This window comes from Xyrauchen texanus, chromosome 39 (genome assembly GCF_025860055.1).
Source record: "Xyrauchen texanus isolate HMW12.3.18 chromosome 39, RBS_HiC_50CHRs, whole genome shotgun sequence".
Lineage (NCBI taxonomy): Eukaryota > Metazoa > Chordata > Actinopteri > Cypriniformes > Catostomidae > Xyrauchen > Xyrauchen texanus.
Window position 1 is genome coordinate 22,632,525 of NC_068314.1, and position 16,992 is coordinate 22,649,516.

General features: G+C 37.7%; 2 protein-coding genes and 1 pseudogene across 2 annotated transcripts in view; 1 reads left to right on the top strand and 2 right to left on the bottom strand.

Moving 5' to 3' along the window:
- Window positions 1-195: 195 nt before the first annotated feature.
- Window positions 196-7,890, bottom strand: mrpl45 (mitochondrial ribosomal protein L45). The gene is made up of 8 exons (XM_052111810.1): window positions 7,813-7,890; window positions 7,359-7,554; window positions 6,992-7,109; window positions 6,794-6,892; window positions 1,570-1,618; window positions 1,296-1,445; window positions 990-1,163; window positions 196-765 (listed from the first exon to the last, which is right to left on the bottom strand). The coding sequence occupies exons 1-8, from the start codon at window positions 7,873-7,875 to the stop codon at window positions 667-669; spliced, it is 948 nt and encodes a 315-aa protein (XP_051967770.1). The 5' UTR covers window positions 7,876-7,890; the 3' UTR covers window positions 196-666.
- Window positions 7,891-8,913: 1,023 nt separating this feature from the next.
- Window positions 8,914-9,764, top strand: LOC127632703 (cyclin-G1-like; annotated as a pseudogene).
- Window positions 9,765-13,603: 3,839 nt separating this feature from the next.
- Window positions 13,604-16,992, bottom strand: part of npepps (aminopeptidase puromycin sensitive) — a 28,342-nt gene continuing 24,953 nt past the window's right edge. The window contains exon 23 of the mRNA XM_052111609.1: window positions 13,604-16,936. Within this exon, the coding sequence (XP_051967569.1) occupies window positions 16,790-16,936 (147 nt within the window). The 3' untranslated portion in view covers window positions 13,604-16,789. The remainder of the gene's footprint in view (window positions 16,937-16,992) is intronic.

The following is a 16,992-nucleotide window of genomic DNA, read 5'->3' on the forward strand; positions in this document are numbered from 1 at the left end:
TGGAAAAAACTCCTTGAAAGTTACTAAATTAATCTTTCAGTCTGCATGTTTAGGTTGTTACAACTGAACCCATTTACATGCTTTATTCTAAACAGTCATGACAGAAATTAGCACTATTAGTACTATGGAAATGCACTTATAATTTTCGCTAGAGTTAGATTGTTTAGCTTATTTCTGTAATTTTAAATGTACTTGCAGTGTTACAGTAACTTCCCAACCAGGAAAATTAAACTGTCTTTTTGTATGAGGGAACATTTTTGTATGAGAACAGTCGATTTTCAATAGTAGCCAAAAGAAGTTTCCATTAACTTAAGTCAATGTGAAATAAATGCAACATTTTATTTTTATATTCTTGAAAATCTGTCAAATGATCATTCTGAAATAAACTTTTCAACCACACAAAGTAGCTTTTAATCAAGTTTCATGTGTGATCAATGTATGTGTGTGTTAAATCACTGTATTTAACAAATATACAGTCCTTGTGCATGTCCCTGTGAATTTTGAGCCATCAAGAAGTAAAAACATAACATAAAAAGGTGAGGAAAAGCAACAACCCAAAATTGCATAAATACAGCAAACATTTATTTAGGAAGATGATGAACATTTTGAATCAGTCTGTACAGAACGGACATTTGCTGGGGCAGAACAAGGCACCACCATTCAGAATTACTTGTACCACTGCACTGCCTTGGGCTTTGGTACCTGGTAATTCAGATCCTCAAACTCTTCCTCGGGCTTGAGCTTAGGGCCAGGAATCATTACAGTCTGTTGAAATAAAAAAGGCAGAATTTTAGGAGTTGGGTTCTGCAAGTAAAATGAGACCACAGAAAACAGACTGCATCCTAGCAATGAGACAAAAAGTTTCAAATAAAAACAATAATATAGAAACCATTCTGTCGTTAAAATAGGATCTTTTGATGGAGCAATATGGCAGAATTTTATACTAAAATCTAAATGACCATTATTATAGAAAGCATAAATACTCTGACCTTAATAATGGCATCTTTTGGTGGAGCCCATGCTGGAACAATCTTGCCGTGAAGTCTCCAGCGCCCATAAGGGTTGACCAGATGCCTCTCTAGCACCAGGTATTCCAGGACATCCCTGGGTTCCTCCTCATCCCCAAGCATCAACCGACCAAAGCGGTCATAGATTGCCAATGTCTGAGATGGCAAGACCAGATGGCATAAGAAAAAAAATTGATCAATGAACTTTTTAATAGCAGGTATTATAAACATAAACTCGGGTTACATCCATAAAATTACAATTTTGCACACTGCTGTTTGCTCCCTCACCTGTCTGGAGTGCATGCGGAGAGTCACCTGAGCATACAGGTTACCCTTGCTGATCATGTCAGGACATCGTGCATGAACCACCCGTGGTGGTTCCAGTGACTCAATGAAGCGCCAGCGCAGAGTCTTATAGCGGTTTCCCCGAACCATCTCCTACAAAACACGCGGCACACACTGGTCAGATGACTGAATAGATACATTGTCGTTTGAGAGAAGGTTGATAGCTTTTTATCTTTATGGGAAAACAATGAGTTTGAAATTTGAAAGATTTACTTACTGGGTAACACCTCTCTGTCACCAAAGAATGAAGATTTTCCTTGTTAAACCTGGGAAGCATATACAGATCATATTTAAGACCAAATCTACAGTCTTTAAAGGAGTGGTTCTCTCAAAGCTGAAAATTCATAGAATTCACAAGCTTTTCTGAACACTTATGAAAGTGCAAAGGAGAGCCATGGCAAAAGTAGATTTTTACTGTAAAATAACTTACATTTTATGGTGGCTTCTCACCAAAAACTATAGCATGCCTTCAGAAGACTTCGAATGTGAAACATGAGTCACATGGACTATTTCTACTAATTTTTTAAGCTCACTATCAGAGTCAGTATCAACTGCCATTCTATTGAATATTAGAGAAAAGAACATCCTTTATAATTCCTCCTATTGTGTTCTGTAGAAGAAAGATAGTCAGACAGCTTTGGAATGGCATGTGTGAGAAAATAATGACAGAATTTTAATTTTTGAGTGTAAGCTTTCCCTCATTAAAAATGTTTTACTCAATAAATGATTTGAAATTTGGTAAAAATATTTATAAAAGCATTACCTACTATATAAGTTGAAGGCTCGAGTAATATACTGTATAATAATTATACAGTATATATATACACTCACCTAAAGGATTATTAGGAACACCTGTTCAATTTCTCATTAATGCAATTATCTAATCAACCAATCAACATGGCAGTTGCTTCAATGCATTTAGGGGTGTGGTCCTGGTCAAGACAATCTCCTGAACTCCAAACTGAATGTCAGAATGGGAAAGAAAGGTGATTTAAGCAATTTTGAGCGTGGCATGGTTGTTGGTGCCAGACGGGCCGGTCTGAGTATTTCACAATCTGCTTAGTTACTGGGATTTTCACCCACAACCATTTCTAGGGTTTACAAAGAATGGTGTGAAAAGGGAAAAACATCCAGTATGCGGCAGTCCTGTGGGCGAAAATGCCTTGTTGATGCTAGAGGTCAGAGGAGAATGGGCCGACAGATTCAAGCTGATAGAAGAGCAACTTTGCCTGAAATAACCACTCGTTACAACCGAGGTATGCAGCAAAGCATTTGTGAAGCCACAACACGCACAACCTTGAGGAGGATGGGCTACAACAGCAGAAGACCCCACCAGGTACCACTCATCTCCACTACAAATAGGAAAAAGAGGCTACAATTTGCAAGAGCTCACCAAAATTGGACAGTTGAAGACTGGAAAAATGTTGCCTGTTCTGATGAGTCTCGATTTCTGTTGAGACATTCAGATGGTAGAGTCAGAATTTGGCGTAAACAGAATGAGAACATGGATCAATCATGCCTTGTTACCACTGTGCAGGCTGGTGGTGGTGGTGTAATGGTGTGGGGGATGTTTTCTTGGCACACTTTAGGCCCCTTAGTGCCAATTGGGCATCGTTTAAATGCCACGGCCTACCTGAGCATTGTTTCTGACCATGTCCATCCCTTTATGGCCACCATGTACCCATCCTCTGATGGCTACTTCCAGCAGGATAATGCACCATGTCACAAAGCTTGAATCATTTCAAATTGGTTTCTTGAACATGACAATGAGTTCACTGTACTAAAATGGCCCCCACAGTCACCAGATCTCAACCCAATAGAGCATCGTTGGGATGTGGTGGAACAGGAGCTTCGTGCCCTGGATGTGCATCCCACAAATCTCCATCAACTGCAAGATGCTATCCTATCAATATGGGCCAACATTTCTAAAGAATGCTTTCAGAACCTTGTTGAATCAATGCCACGTAGAATTAAGGCAGTTCTGAAGGCGAAAGGGGCTCAAACACAGTATTAGTATGGTGTTCCTAATAATCCTTTAGGTGTGTGTGTATATATAGTAATAACCAAAATTTTGAAGATCCAAAATCCACATAAGGGCAACATAAAAGTACTCCAGACATTTCTGGTAGTTTAAGCAATTTCTTCTGATGTGATATGATAGATGTGGGTAAGAAACAGATCAATATTTATGTCAATTTTTACTATAGATTATCCTCCCTGCTCAGTCAATCTCCACTTAATTTTCACTTTCTCATTCTTCTTCTTGTGTTTTATGCGATTCACATTCTTGATTCATATCGTCCCCTACTGGGCAGGGAGGAGAATTTATGCTAAAAAACATTAAAAAAAACAAACTTAAATATTGATCTGTTTCTCACTCACACCTATCATATCATGTCTGAACACAAGGATTTAACCACTGGAGTCTTATAGATTACTTTTATGCTCCCTTTATGTGGATTTTATGTGGGAGTGATGTCACTTCCTGTTGCTGATGGCATGCTGCATGAGTGTTTGTAGCTTGCTAGCCTGCTTGGCATTGCTTATTCGTTCATCATTTTATCCTTTGCCATTTTACCACGTGCTTCAGGGTTTTCCAGTTTTCTACTGTTTCATCTGTGTGTATTATACCATGCACCCCCATTTCTCTCCTTTTTTTCTTTCTTTTTTCTCCTTGTCTACACCTCACATCTCGACTTAATCACTGTGTTTTACGCAGATTATTACATTACCCTTGCCGCTCAAGAACAACAAACAACTGCGGTAAATCATGGCATCCTCTCATGTTATTTCCTCCTGCATTGCGTGACATATGTTTACTACAGCTTCTTCCATCAGCAGTGAGGGATTTATGTGTGATAAATAAGTGAGATAAATGTGTGATAAAGGAATTATTCAGGCTGACGAAGAAGTTTAAAGAGTTAGAGACATGCATCCGAACGCTAGTGTAGGACAGTGAGAAAGAAAAGCTGATAGATACAGCAACAAACACACACAATTTGGTTTTGGCTGAAGAGCCCCCGTGGCAAGGTGATTGGGTAACGTCCCGACGGCATACTCGCTCAGCAAAGCAACACCACTCGCCCATTCCTGTTAGAGTTTCCAATCAATTCTCCCCAATTAGTGTGCACCCACTGATAATCATGTTGAAAGAGCCAAAATAATTGGTGATTCTTTTGTAAGGAATGTGGAATTAGAGACTCCAGCCAACGTTGTTAAATGCATTTCGGGGGCTCGGGTGTCTGACATCAGATCAAATATACAAGTGCTGGCTAATGCTAAATGTAGATTTTCAAAAATTGTTATTCATGTCGGCACTAATGATGTCCGGCTTCGCCAGTCAGAGATCACTAGAGATAATGTTAAAGAGGTGTGTGAACTAGCTGCCTTGAGACATCACATACTGTAGGTCACATAAACTACAACACACAAAGACTGCATCACCTAAATATCACATAGAGAATGTGTCTGTTCCCCGAACTACAAAACTTTAAATCATTTAGAATTTTTTTTATTAAGGTCAAACTTCAATTATAATAATAAATAAATGAAGATAAACATCATATTAAAAGGTATGGCTACTTAACATTAGATATCTTTCTATTAAAGCACTATTTGTAAATTAAATTATTACAGATCATAGATTGGATGTGCTCTGTTTGACTGAAACCTTGCTTAAACTGGATGAATATATTAGTTTAAATGAATCTACACCCCCAGGTTATAAAGATGAGCCCTGTCTGAAGGATCGAGGAGGTGTTGCTAAAATTTACAGTGAAGTTTTTGGTGTAACTCAGAGAACAGGATATAAGTTTAAGTCTTTTGAACTAATAATGATCAATGTGACACCATTAGAAATAAATAAAAAAATCTCTGTCATCTTTTGACCTTGCTACAGTGTATAGATCACCCGGACCTTACTCTGGTTTCCTTTGTGAGTTTGTGAGATCTGATCTAGTAATTAATGTAGATAGAGCTTTAATGGTTGGGGACTTCAACATTCACACTGATAATGAAAATGACACACTGGAATTAGCATTTATCAATATTCTCAACTCTCCATGACAGGACTAACTCATCACCATAATCATACGCTAGATTGAATTCTGTAATTTGGAGTTGATGTTGATACTATAGAAATTCTACCGCAGAGTGATGACATCTCAGATCATTACCACGTCTCTTGTTTGTTTTGATCAGCGGTCACTCAATCGGCACCACGCTATTGTTCAGGTAGAATTATTCTTTATACCACTAATGATAGCTTTAAAAATAATCTTCCAGGATGGTCTCACATTCTCAGTAAGCCAAAAGGTCTAGAAGAACTTATATAAATACAGTTTTCTCTAGCACTCTTGATATCCACACCTCTGTTGCTGATGCCGAAAAATTAATTATGCATTCATAACCTCAAGACTAGATTATTGTAATGCATTACTGGGAGGATGTACTGCAAGATCAATAAATAAACTTCAATTGGTTCAAAATTAAGCTGCCAGAGTGCTGACTAGAACCAAAAAATATGATCATATTTGCCCAATTTTATCGTCGTTACATTGGCTACATGTTAAATTTCATATTAAATTAAAAATTCAGTTAACTACATACAAAGCTTTGAATGGTCTAGATCCGCAGTACTTAAGTGATCTTCTGACACGCCATATTACATCACGTTCATTACGATCGCAAAATTCTGGCTTGTTAATAATTCCAAGAATATCAAAATCCACAAAAGGAGGAAGATCCTTTTCGTATTTGGCTCCTAAACTATGGAATAGTCTCCCTAACACAGTTTAAGTCTAGACTTAAGACTCAGCTATTTAGACAGGCATATACCTAATTTATCCTTCAACTCACAATTGAGCTTAATGCTTGCTTAATTTACAAATGGAAAACCATGAATTGCACTGCACACAAATAACTAATATTGGCATTATATTTTTATGTTCCTTGCCAGAGTTGCCTTCAGCTTGTTCAAAGCTTATTATTTAATTTCTATACACAATTTACGATCATATTTAATCAAACTACACAATAATAACTGCAAGACATAATAGATATTACAGTTAAATGTTTTTGTTTTTGTTAATGCATGATTTTCTGTAAAGCTGCTTTGAAACTGCTATGAAAAGCGCTATACAAATAAAATATATTTTTGTTCTACAGAATGGTATGGTAGTTCCAACAAGACGTGAATGCATCATTAATCTCAATGACTGCCATGGATGAAATGAATCATGGCTCACTGTAAATAGTCAATTTCTACAATGGTATTGGTAACTGAAAACTATATGAATTTGAAGGTTTTAGTGCAGGTCCAAGATGACTTAAAAAAAGAAAAGTATAATGACAAACAAGTGCAATATAAATATGAAGCCATCACTGTAGATGCAAAAGCAAATCTCTGCACTAGTTTATACATTTCTGAATTGCTTTCTTACTGTGTGAGTGCTGCATGAGCCTCGATGAAAATCTCCTGTGCTCTAGATGGGAACTCTTTTGTGGAGAACTCTGGGTCGTGGTCTTTTATTTTACGAATCCTGATGAAAATCAAAATGATCCCTTTATTAAAATAATTTTGTTGCATTACACTTTATGCATGAGGTTATAAATCAGAGAGATCAATTGATGGTGCTTACGCCAGCTGTGAAGCTGCACTCTGACGGAGCTGCTCGGTGCGCTGTTTCAGACCTTCTTTGGACAGTGTGGAAAGGCGAGCATCTCCTTCAGGAGGAACGTAAGGATCAAAGATTCCCGCTGGGAAACAAATCATATATAAAAGAAATCCATAGTGACCGTATACAGTGTTTTTGACAGTAAAATGTATATGAACTAAAGACAAGATATCACAAAAACTGATAAACTCAATACACTGCCAGCCAGAAGTCTAGACACATGACTTAATTGATGTTTCGAATGATCTTAAAAACGTTTTGATCAAAGGGCTTGTTCTTAATGCTTGAAATTAGTTTAGCATGCAGTAGCAGGATGTAGCTTGACATGTACCTGTGCATGATATGTTGATGGCTCTCTCCATGTACTGCTGCCGAACCACCACACCCGCAGCTCGGGCTTTAGCTTCCTGCTCGGCTTGTGTTTTCTGTTTCATGTTCACAGCCGGAGGAATGAAAAAGCGCTTCTTAGTGCGGACCGGAACCACTATCCACCTCGGGAGCCGCACGTCCAGCAGCTGCGCAACATACTGGATCGCACACGGGATTATCGGCATTATATGGGTGTAACATTAAAACCACATTTAATTTTCTTTCTTTTTGGCCTATCCAGTCTTAACAAAGAAAACAAATGACAAGAAACAGCGAAGCATTTAAACGTACAATTTCAGCATGCTGTCATTAAATCCATGCTGCTAACTTTTTGTCAAGACGAGCACCATTGCACATCCATAATATATGATCGCAACAGCTAAATAAACTAATTTAAGATTTTAATATTTTCATACCTTAATATTATGACATGTTGTTAGATGAGTGGATTTCAACGTCCTACAGATGGACGTCGCCATCTTGTTCACAATTACTTCGTGAGCCTGAACAATCACAAAGAAAGCACGAATCTGTCGTCAGCGCCTCCCGGTGGAAAGGAGAGGCCAAAGCTTTTCTAGCAAGTCTGTCCACTGTCAGCCATTTTTGGAATGCCACTGGAGGCTAGTTCCAGACATGTCAGTGCACCTACCATCTACTTGAATGAAGAAAGACCAATATCTCCAAAACGGCTGGTCAAGATTACGATCAAAGGACATATTTAAAATCAGCAATACAATCTGACAATACTTTTATCATGAATTGTGATTTTTTATATCACATTACGCTTAAAAAACGCAATTTTCCCGGCTCGTATAGCTAATGCGCATGCGAGTTCCAGAGTTGATTGACAGGTGATGTCTGTTTTTAAAAGGTGATTGGCTCCTTTTTGAAAGGCGGGACTTCTTTTCTACATCCGTTGACCATTGGGTGCTAGAGCGCCTTGGTTGAGCCTTTCAGAATTTCTCCCATTTATTTTAATAGAAGTGGCCCATCTCTGCTAAATATTCTCTGGAGAGGAACAACAGCATCTGTCTTTATCAACAAAACAAAAAAACCAACAACAAAAAACAAAACAAACTAAAAGGTGAACTTTGACAGTGATGAATGGGAGTGAATGGTAGATCACAGGAAATATTATTTTAACTTACCCATTTGCTCCAAGACCAATAGAAATAATTAACTATTTCGTTTGAATGACTTTCCAGAAGAAAAACTAATAGAGAGTGGTGGATTAAGATGAGCGAATATTTACTGTCACTCTCTCAGCAGCTGTACTAGAAACCCCCTTGCAGCTGTGGTAATTATTTTTTTTAAACGAATTCCAGGGTAATATAACAATAAGCATAATGTTATAAATTTACAATCGATATATAATATATACAAATTTGTGAGATTTACACTGCTAAATTGAACTTTCTTTCTTTCTTTTTATTTGATATTGTATTTTATTTGCTAAAATAAAACTTAAAGGTTTATATATTAATATTTAAAAATTAAATCAACAAATCTACAGTGAGATGACTGACCAGGTTATTGGAGCAGTGGCTTTGCCCTGGGCAGCCAGCTCAAAACTCTTCTGGACCAAGAGGCCCAATATCACCCCAAACTCGGTGGACTCCGATTCTCTGAGTCTGCTCAGGATAATGGCTCAGGAGGATGACCGTCAAGTTGAGAGATTTTGAAGTGAGAGATCTTCTCTCCTTGACACGATTCTTTGGTTTCTGTGCAGAGACATTCTCCTTTGCTTTGAATCTTCTAGATCGATTCCTGGCTGCTATGAAGATTCAGCCCAAGCAGCTGTCTTGTGTTGGTCTTTGCTGCTTCTGCATCACTGCAAAACTCAAGAAGAGGAGAGGAATGTGCTTTTGGCCAATGACCTTATCAGGATCATCCAGAACTGCATCACTGTCCATGACATGATGAGGATGGAGAAGATCATTCTGGAGAAACTCTTCTGGAAGGTCAAGGCTCCTACAGCTCTTCACTTCCTCTGATTTTTTCACTCTCAAATTCATGTACAGTTGGATACAAAAAGTAAGAGGATTCTGAACATTGAGAGGCTTGAGGCTCAGTTGAAGGCTTGTCCTTGCTACTTTGCTTTCACTAACATTAAGACTTCGCTGTCACTGCTAGCTCTTGAGATCCAGGAACAGCATGCATGTGAAGCCGTTTCTGCTCCGAAAGAAGCGCTAGATGGTCTGCAGGCAAATTTGAGTGAAAAAATTGAGATTTGGTTTGTGTGCGAGTTGATGTTGCTGAGTGCCTAGTTGAATATGCCACCACGAAGTGCATGAAGCCAAATGGCCAAAGACTGTGATGGATAATTTCAGGTAGAACTGCACGACTGCTCCTGACCCACAATTCCTGAATATGCCTGTTAAGATGGTTGGTGTTGGGTGCTAAAACTTGGATATGCTGCTTTGCTACTGAATTTCTTTGATCACATATCATTGATTACAGTGTGAAAGTTTTGGTACATTTAATCCATGTTGTGGGCACCAAAAACAATTTGTCAGAGAGTGCTTAATATCTCTAAGCCCCAATCATTTATGTTCTGTTATACCTGCCATGGAAGTATATATTTACATCAGTACTGACTCCAATTTGGAGGTTTCCAGTCAAGGGTGGGTTTCAGCAAGTTGTACAGTATGTTCATTTTGAATGGGTGCAAAAAGCATTGGTTGTTTAAAGCAATGAAGTACAGAACCACCTAGGTCCTCAGTACACTGTGTGGAAGAGGTGGGAGAAGGATTTTATGAATCAAGATGACAACGGATCCAAAACACTTAAACTCCCACCCTAGGTTGCAAACTGTAGTAATGCACACTGCTACCCAAGGTGATTAAATGTTTTTCCATCTTTTCTTATTATGGTGTTATGCTTTCTAACATGATGTGATGAAAAGAGCAACTCTTAATAATATGCATCTGATGAAAAACAAGTTAGTTTCAATTAAAAAGGTTGAAGTTTATTTGACATTTGGTTACTCCTTACTACAACTGTATGTGACCATCACCATTTGTTTATATATATTGTCTTGTATAAATTCTAACAGAAAATTAGTGGTTAAAATGGAAATGGATTGAGTAAAATTTTCAAGTGGATATAAAGACTCTTATCTGGAAGTTGAAACCTGCATCCTGCAAATTCATGTGGTGGAACCTTTCAATAAAACATTATTATTACATTAAAACAAATATTCCATGGGCAACGCCATGATAATTCTAATTGCCTGGTTTGTATTTCTGGTCTCGAGATGGCAAGGAAAAACTGCAAAAACTAAAACACTGAAGACCAGATATTTAAAACAGTCTAATTGTGGAACACTTCCGCATTCAGGAAAAAGGTGGATTCAGCTGCTGAGAAAATGACAGAAAATTTGCCATCGTCTTTCTTCTGACTGTTGTAAGTCTTTATTTTTTTCTTAATTTGAAAAGATGTGGAAATTTAATGGTGACGTTTATCTTTTGATGTTGGATCAAATGGGTAAGCAAAAATTGTATTTGCCGTGGTTTCCTTTGCTTCCTTTGATTTACTGTAAAAAAGGACTTATATTGCCTCTTTGCTTGAAAAAAAGCCAGACTGCAGTTTGCAAGTCCACATGGGGAAAAAGATTGTAATTTTTGGAGAAATGTCCTCTGGTCTGATGAAACAAAATTGAACTGTTTGGCCATAATAACCATTGTTATTTTTAGAGGAAAAATGGTGAGGCGTGCAAGTCGAAGAACACCATCCCAACTGTGAAGCACGGGGGTGGAAGCATCATGTTGAGGGAGTGCTTTGCTGCAAGAAGGACTGGTGCACTTCTCAAAATAGATGGCATCATGAGGAAGGAAAATGATATGGATATATTGAAGCTAAATCTCAAATGGGTCTTCTAAATGGACAATGACCCCAAGCATACCTCCAAAGAAAGTTGTGGCAAAATGTCTTAAGGACAACAACATCAAGGTTTTGGAGTGGCCATCACAAAGCCCTGACCTCAATCCGACAGAAACTTTTTGGGCAGAACTGAAAAAGTATGTGCGAGCCAGGAGGCCTACAAACCTGACTCAGTTACACCAGTTCTGTCTGGAGGAATCACTGCAGCATTTTTATTGTTTATTTGGAGTCCCACAGACACCCTACATCAACCCCTACCCCAAAATGTTAGTATTTAAAAAGGGTGTAAGAGTATCTTCCACTATTTGCATAATCAAAGGCTATTTGCATTTAGTGAAATAAATATGCTTTTTGTTACTTTTTTACACGTAGAGCAAATAGCCCCTGCTCTGTGTGTGTGTGTGTGCGCGCGCGCGCGTGTGTGTGTGTGTGTATATATATACATACAGTTGAAGTCAGAAGTTTACATATACAGTGCATCCAGAAAGTATTCACAGCGCTTCAATTTTTCCACATTTTTTAAGTTACAGCCTTATTCCAAAATGGATTAACTTCATTATTTTGACCTCCAAGACAGGATTGTATCGAGGCACAGATGTGGGGAAGGTTACAGAAATCGTCTGCAGAACTGAAGGTCCCAATGAGCACGGTGGCCTTGTTGGGGATGTTTTTCAGCGGCAGGAGCTGGGAGACTAGTCAGGATTGAGGGAAAGATGAATGAAGCAATGTACATCCTTGATGAAAACCTGCTCCAGAGCGCACTGGACCTCAGACTGGGGTGATGGTTCATCTTCCAATAGGACAATGTCCCTAAGCACACAGCCAAGATAACAAAGGAGTGGCTATGGGACAACTCTGTGAATGTTCTTGAGTGGCCCAGCTAGAGCCCAGACTTGAACCTGATTGAACATCTCTGGAGAGATCTGAAAATGGCTGTGCACTAGGGCTGTCAACGAATATTCTAAATTCGAATATATATTCGAATAGTTTTAAAAAACAGAAATTCGAAGGTGAAAATTAATATTCGAATGTGGAAAAAAAAACGCGCCCGCGGTAGCAGATGTGCGGCTGTCTGCTTTGCGAGTGGGCGTGCTGCCTGAGGGGTCTTTGTTGTCACATTTCTCGGAATTGTGTGCCTCATTTTATTTAACGTTAAACAGAAACATGACTAAAATGTAAGGCTACTGTACTGACTGAATAGATGTTGCATGAATAAGGTAGGTTAGATACAGCAGTTTCATGCACTGCAGGCTTCCACTGGTTTGATTATTTACCGTTTCATGTCAAGGAAAAGTTCCATGTTTACCACAGCACAGCTCGCTCGGAGCGTTCAATGTCGGTTCTATATACTGTAAAACTTCAATTAATGTTAATAATTTGTTTTAATCACTGAATGAAGCCTGCTATATTTGGGACAAGAGTCGCGACCTTATATTGCTTGCACAAAACTCTTGATCAGCACTCAACATTTGTTTATTGTTTTTGTTCTTTTAAACCGTTATGCGCAGAGAGCGTGAGGGCGAGAGAGAGAGAAAGAGTGCCTGCGCGTGCGAGCGAGAGTGAGGTCTTGGCCATTAGTTGATTTACTTGTTTTTGTGTAGGTAATACGTTGTCAAATATGTTTAAACTTAAATAAACTACCTATACAAATAGTTATGTCTCTTTGTATTAATTTGTCCTGTTATTGACGTAATGCGCGTCATTGACCAAATGCGCAACCAGATATTCGAATAGTTCGAATATATGTGTTTTTTTTAGAGGGAATATTCGAATGTCATTTTTGAGCAATTTTGACAGCCCTACTGTGCACAGACACTCCCATCCAACCTGATGGATCTTGAGAGGTCCTGCAAAGAAGAATGGGAGAAACTGCCCAAATATAGGTCATCATACACAAAAAGACTTGAGGCTGTAATTGGTGCCAAAGGTGCTTCAACAAAGTATTGAGCAAAGGCTGTGAATACTTATGTACATGTGATTTATTTTCTTTTCTTTTCTTTTTTTATAAATTTGCAAAGATTTCAAACAAACTTTTTTCACGTTGTCATTATGGGGTATTGTTAGTAGAATTTTGAGGAAAATAATGAATTTAATCAATTTTGGAATAAGGCTGTAACATAACAAAATGTGGAAAAAGTGAAGCGCTGTGAATACTATCCGGATGCACTGTACTTAGCCAAATACATTTAAACTCAGTTTTTCACAATTCCTGACATTTAATTGTAGAAAACATTCCCTGTCTTAGGTCAGTTAGGATCACAACTTTATTTTAAGAATGTGAAATGTCAGAATAACACTAGAGAGAATGATATATTTCAGCTTTTATTTCTTTCATCACATTCCAGTGGGTCAGAAGTTTACATACACATTGTTAGTATTTGGTAGCATTGCCTTTAAATTGTTTAATTTGGGTCAAATATTTTGGGGAGCTTTCCACAAGCTTCTCACAATAAGTTGCTGGAATTTTGTCCCATTCCTCCCGACAGAACTGGTGTAACAGAGACAGCAGGTATGTAGGACTCCTTGCTCGCACATGCTTTTTCAGTTCTGCGCACGAAACCGCAATATATACATATATTGCTGTTTCAACGGAAATTGGTCCTTTAATTCATTAAAGTGGCATTCAACTGAACACAAAGCATAGTCAGGACATTACTGATGTAAAAAATAAATAAAAAATGCACCATCACTATTTGAAAAAAATTATATTTGATAAAATCTAGACAGGCCCCATTTCAAGCAGCCATCACTCAACACATTATCATTGAGTAATCATTCTAAATTGCTAATTTGGTACTAGAAAATCACTTGCCATTATATCAAACACAGCTGAAATATATTTGGTTTGTTAAATGAAGCTTAACATTGTCTTTGTGTTTGATTTTGAGTTGCCACAGTATGCAATAGACTGACATGTCTTACGGTCAATTTTAGGTCAAAAATGTCCAGAAAAAAGAAACCGCTTTCTCTAGAAATTCGTCAGTCAATCATTGATTTGCGGAATGAAGGCTATACAATGCTTGAAATTGGCAAAAAATAAATACATATATTTCATACAAATGTGTACACTACATTCTTCAAAGACAAAGGACAACTGGCTCTAACAAGCACAGGAAGAGATGTGGAAGGCCAGATGTACAAATAAACAAGAGGATATGTACATCAGAGTCTCTAATTTGAGAAATAAACGCCTCACATGTCCTCAGCTGACAACTTCATTGAATTTTACCCGCTCAACACCAGTTTCATGTACAACAGTAAAGAGAAGACTCGGGGTGCAAGAGAATTATGGGAAGATCTAAAAAAAAAAAAGCCACTTTTGAAACACAAAAACAAAAAATTTAGAGTGGGCAAAGAAACACATTCATTGAACAACAGATAATTGGAAAAGAGTGTTATGGATCATAAACCCATTAAACTTTTGTGGGATCAGCAACAAGACAGGAAGTGTGGGGTGCAAATACTGACAGCTGGAATGCCAAGGATCTGCAAAGCTGTCATTGCTGCACATGGAGGATTTTTTGATGAGAACTCTTTGACGTTTAAGAAGTTCTGATTTTATTTTTTCAAATTGTAAAAGTCATTCTTCATGTTATTAATGTCCTGACTGTATATTGTGATCAGTTAAATGACACTTTGGTGAATAAAAGTACCAAGTACTTTTCATATGAGCAAAATCTGTACATTATTCCAAACTTTTGGCCACTAATGTGTGTGTATATATATATAAATAAATAAAATGGCTGTTCACCTTTATCATCCAGATTTGTTAAGCTACTAGCAAATGTTATGCTTGAATATGCACCTACCTGTCTAAAATTTACAATGATACACAAATAGTCCATTGCACAAGGTTTATGATATTATGAAAATGTAAAGTCTTATTATGACTATTACCGATGATTAAGTTCTGACTCAACCAGACATGCAAGCTTCTGCCTGCCTTTTGTCCATTCATCATAATTACAGTAGCTCCCATCTCTGTGCTAAAGTCCTTATTTTTCATCCTATGTTACATTAATTGAAATCACTTTTTATATTTGTATTCATAAAGTGGTATTTATATTGTTGAATATACTGTGTGAACCAGCACAATAGCATAATTTACATTTAGGGTACATTAATTTGACTAGTTTAAAAATCCACACAAAATATGTAAGAGCATGAACAGTCACACATCATCATGCATACTGTTCTCACAATACATTTTCTGTCCATATTTTTTCTCATCTTCTTTAATGAACATCAATTGAATTTTTTAAACAAAACCACATTTCAGGGAAAGATTCAGAGACAGAATTTGATGATCATGATTTCACCTAACGAGCCAGCTCTGTGCATCTCATCAACAGTAACCATGCCATTGAACAATCGCTTACACAAATCAGGTTTACCAATTTAAGGCCTCCGAGTTTGATACCAGGTTGAATCATGATTCTGTGAGCCCAGATTAGATACAGCCCAAATGCCATTCAAGTGTGCTTTCCACAACAGTAAAATCATTAAATACATCTTATAAAATTTCTAAACAGCTTTGCATTATTATGACAGATGCTAATGACATTGAAGCCTTTCTGTGTATTTTAGATTTCCATTCTTTCACTTTTTTTCTAAATTTAATCTAATTTTTGGATGAACCACTGGAAGTGTGCTGTAGAACAGGTGATTTTGACATACAGGAGACAAGGGCAAATATCAGATCAAGTGCATGTGTATGTATGCATGCATGTGTGTGTGTGTGTATATATATATATATATATATATATATATATATATATATATATATATATATAGACATACATACACACACACACACACACACATACATACAGTATATATATATAAAATAACATTTTAGATTAATTGAATGTCTCAGAACTAATGCTTGCCATATACAATATACACACAGTACCATGCTTATGCTGCTTCTGTCCTAACCGTTAGTAACGATGGAATTCAGAGCCGTTACCATAGAGTCCATTCTGTTACCAGTGCATCTCAACTTATAACCCCCATTCTGCCCAGTCACAATGCAGCGGATTCGGGATAAAATGCATAATAGCCATTACTAATAAAAGGGAAGGAGTCCCAACAAACTTAAAACTGAGCATATCAACATCATGCTTTTGTTTTCTATTGGGGGAACAAAAAGGTAGACAGATATTTCATGATTAACTTATAATACCACTGTGTGTGAGGAGTGCCATACTGAAGGAACAATGTGTGTACATGCATTACCAGCCCATATAATAACACATGGAGAATCTCTTCCATTTCAGTCACAGCTCTCTATGGGTGATATTGTGCCTTCCACTGGCAGAATGGGGAATTACACCACTATTAATGAGTGAATAACTTCTTAAGTCTTGCTTCCTAGTGTCCTTCTCTTTATCTCTAGGGTTATTCTTAAGATGAAGTTGCAGTTTTGTATTAATTTCTGTTTTTTCTGAAGATAGCCAGATGATGCTCATTTTGGAGTGTGTAGGTCAGGAAGGGGTCAAAGTTCAGAGGTCAGACAGGGGGTGTTTTCCTCTGCAACATGTACTGGTGGATATCATCTGCATCCCTCTTGAGCCAGGCAGCATTCAGGAGAATGTTCTCACAGCACTGCTGTACCGTGCGCTCGGCGGCTGGTGCGTGGTGACTTTCAAAGAAACTCTGTCAACAAAAACATCACAAAATTACTGTCAACTAAGAACAGGAACCTGGAGGGG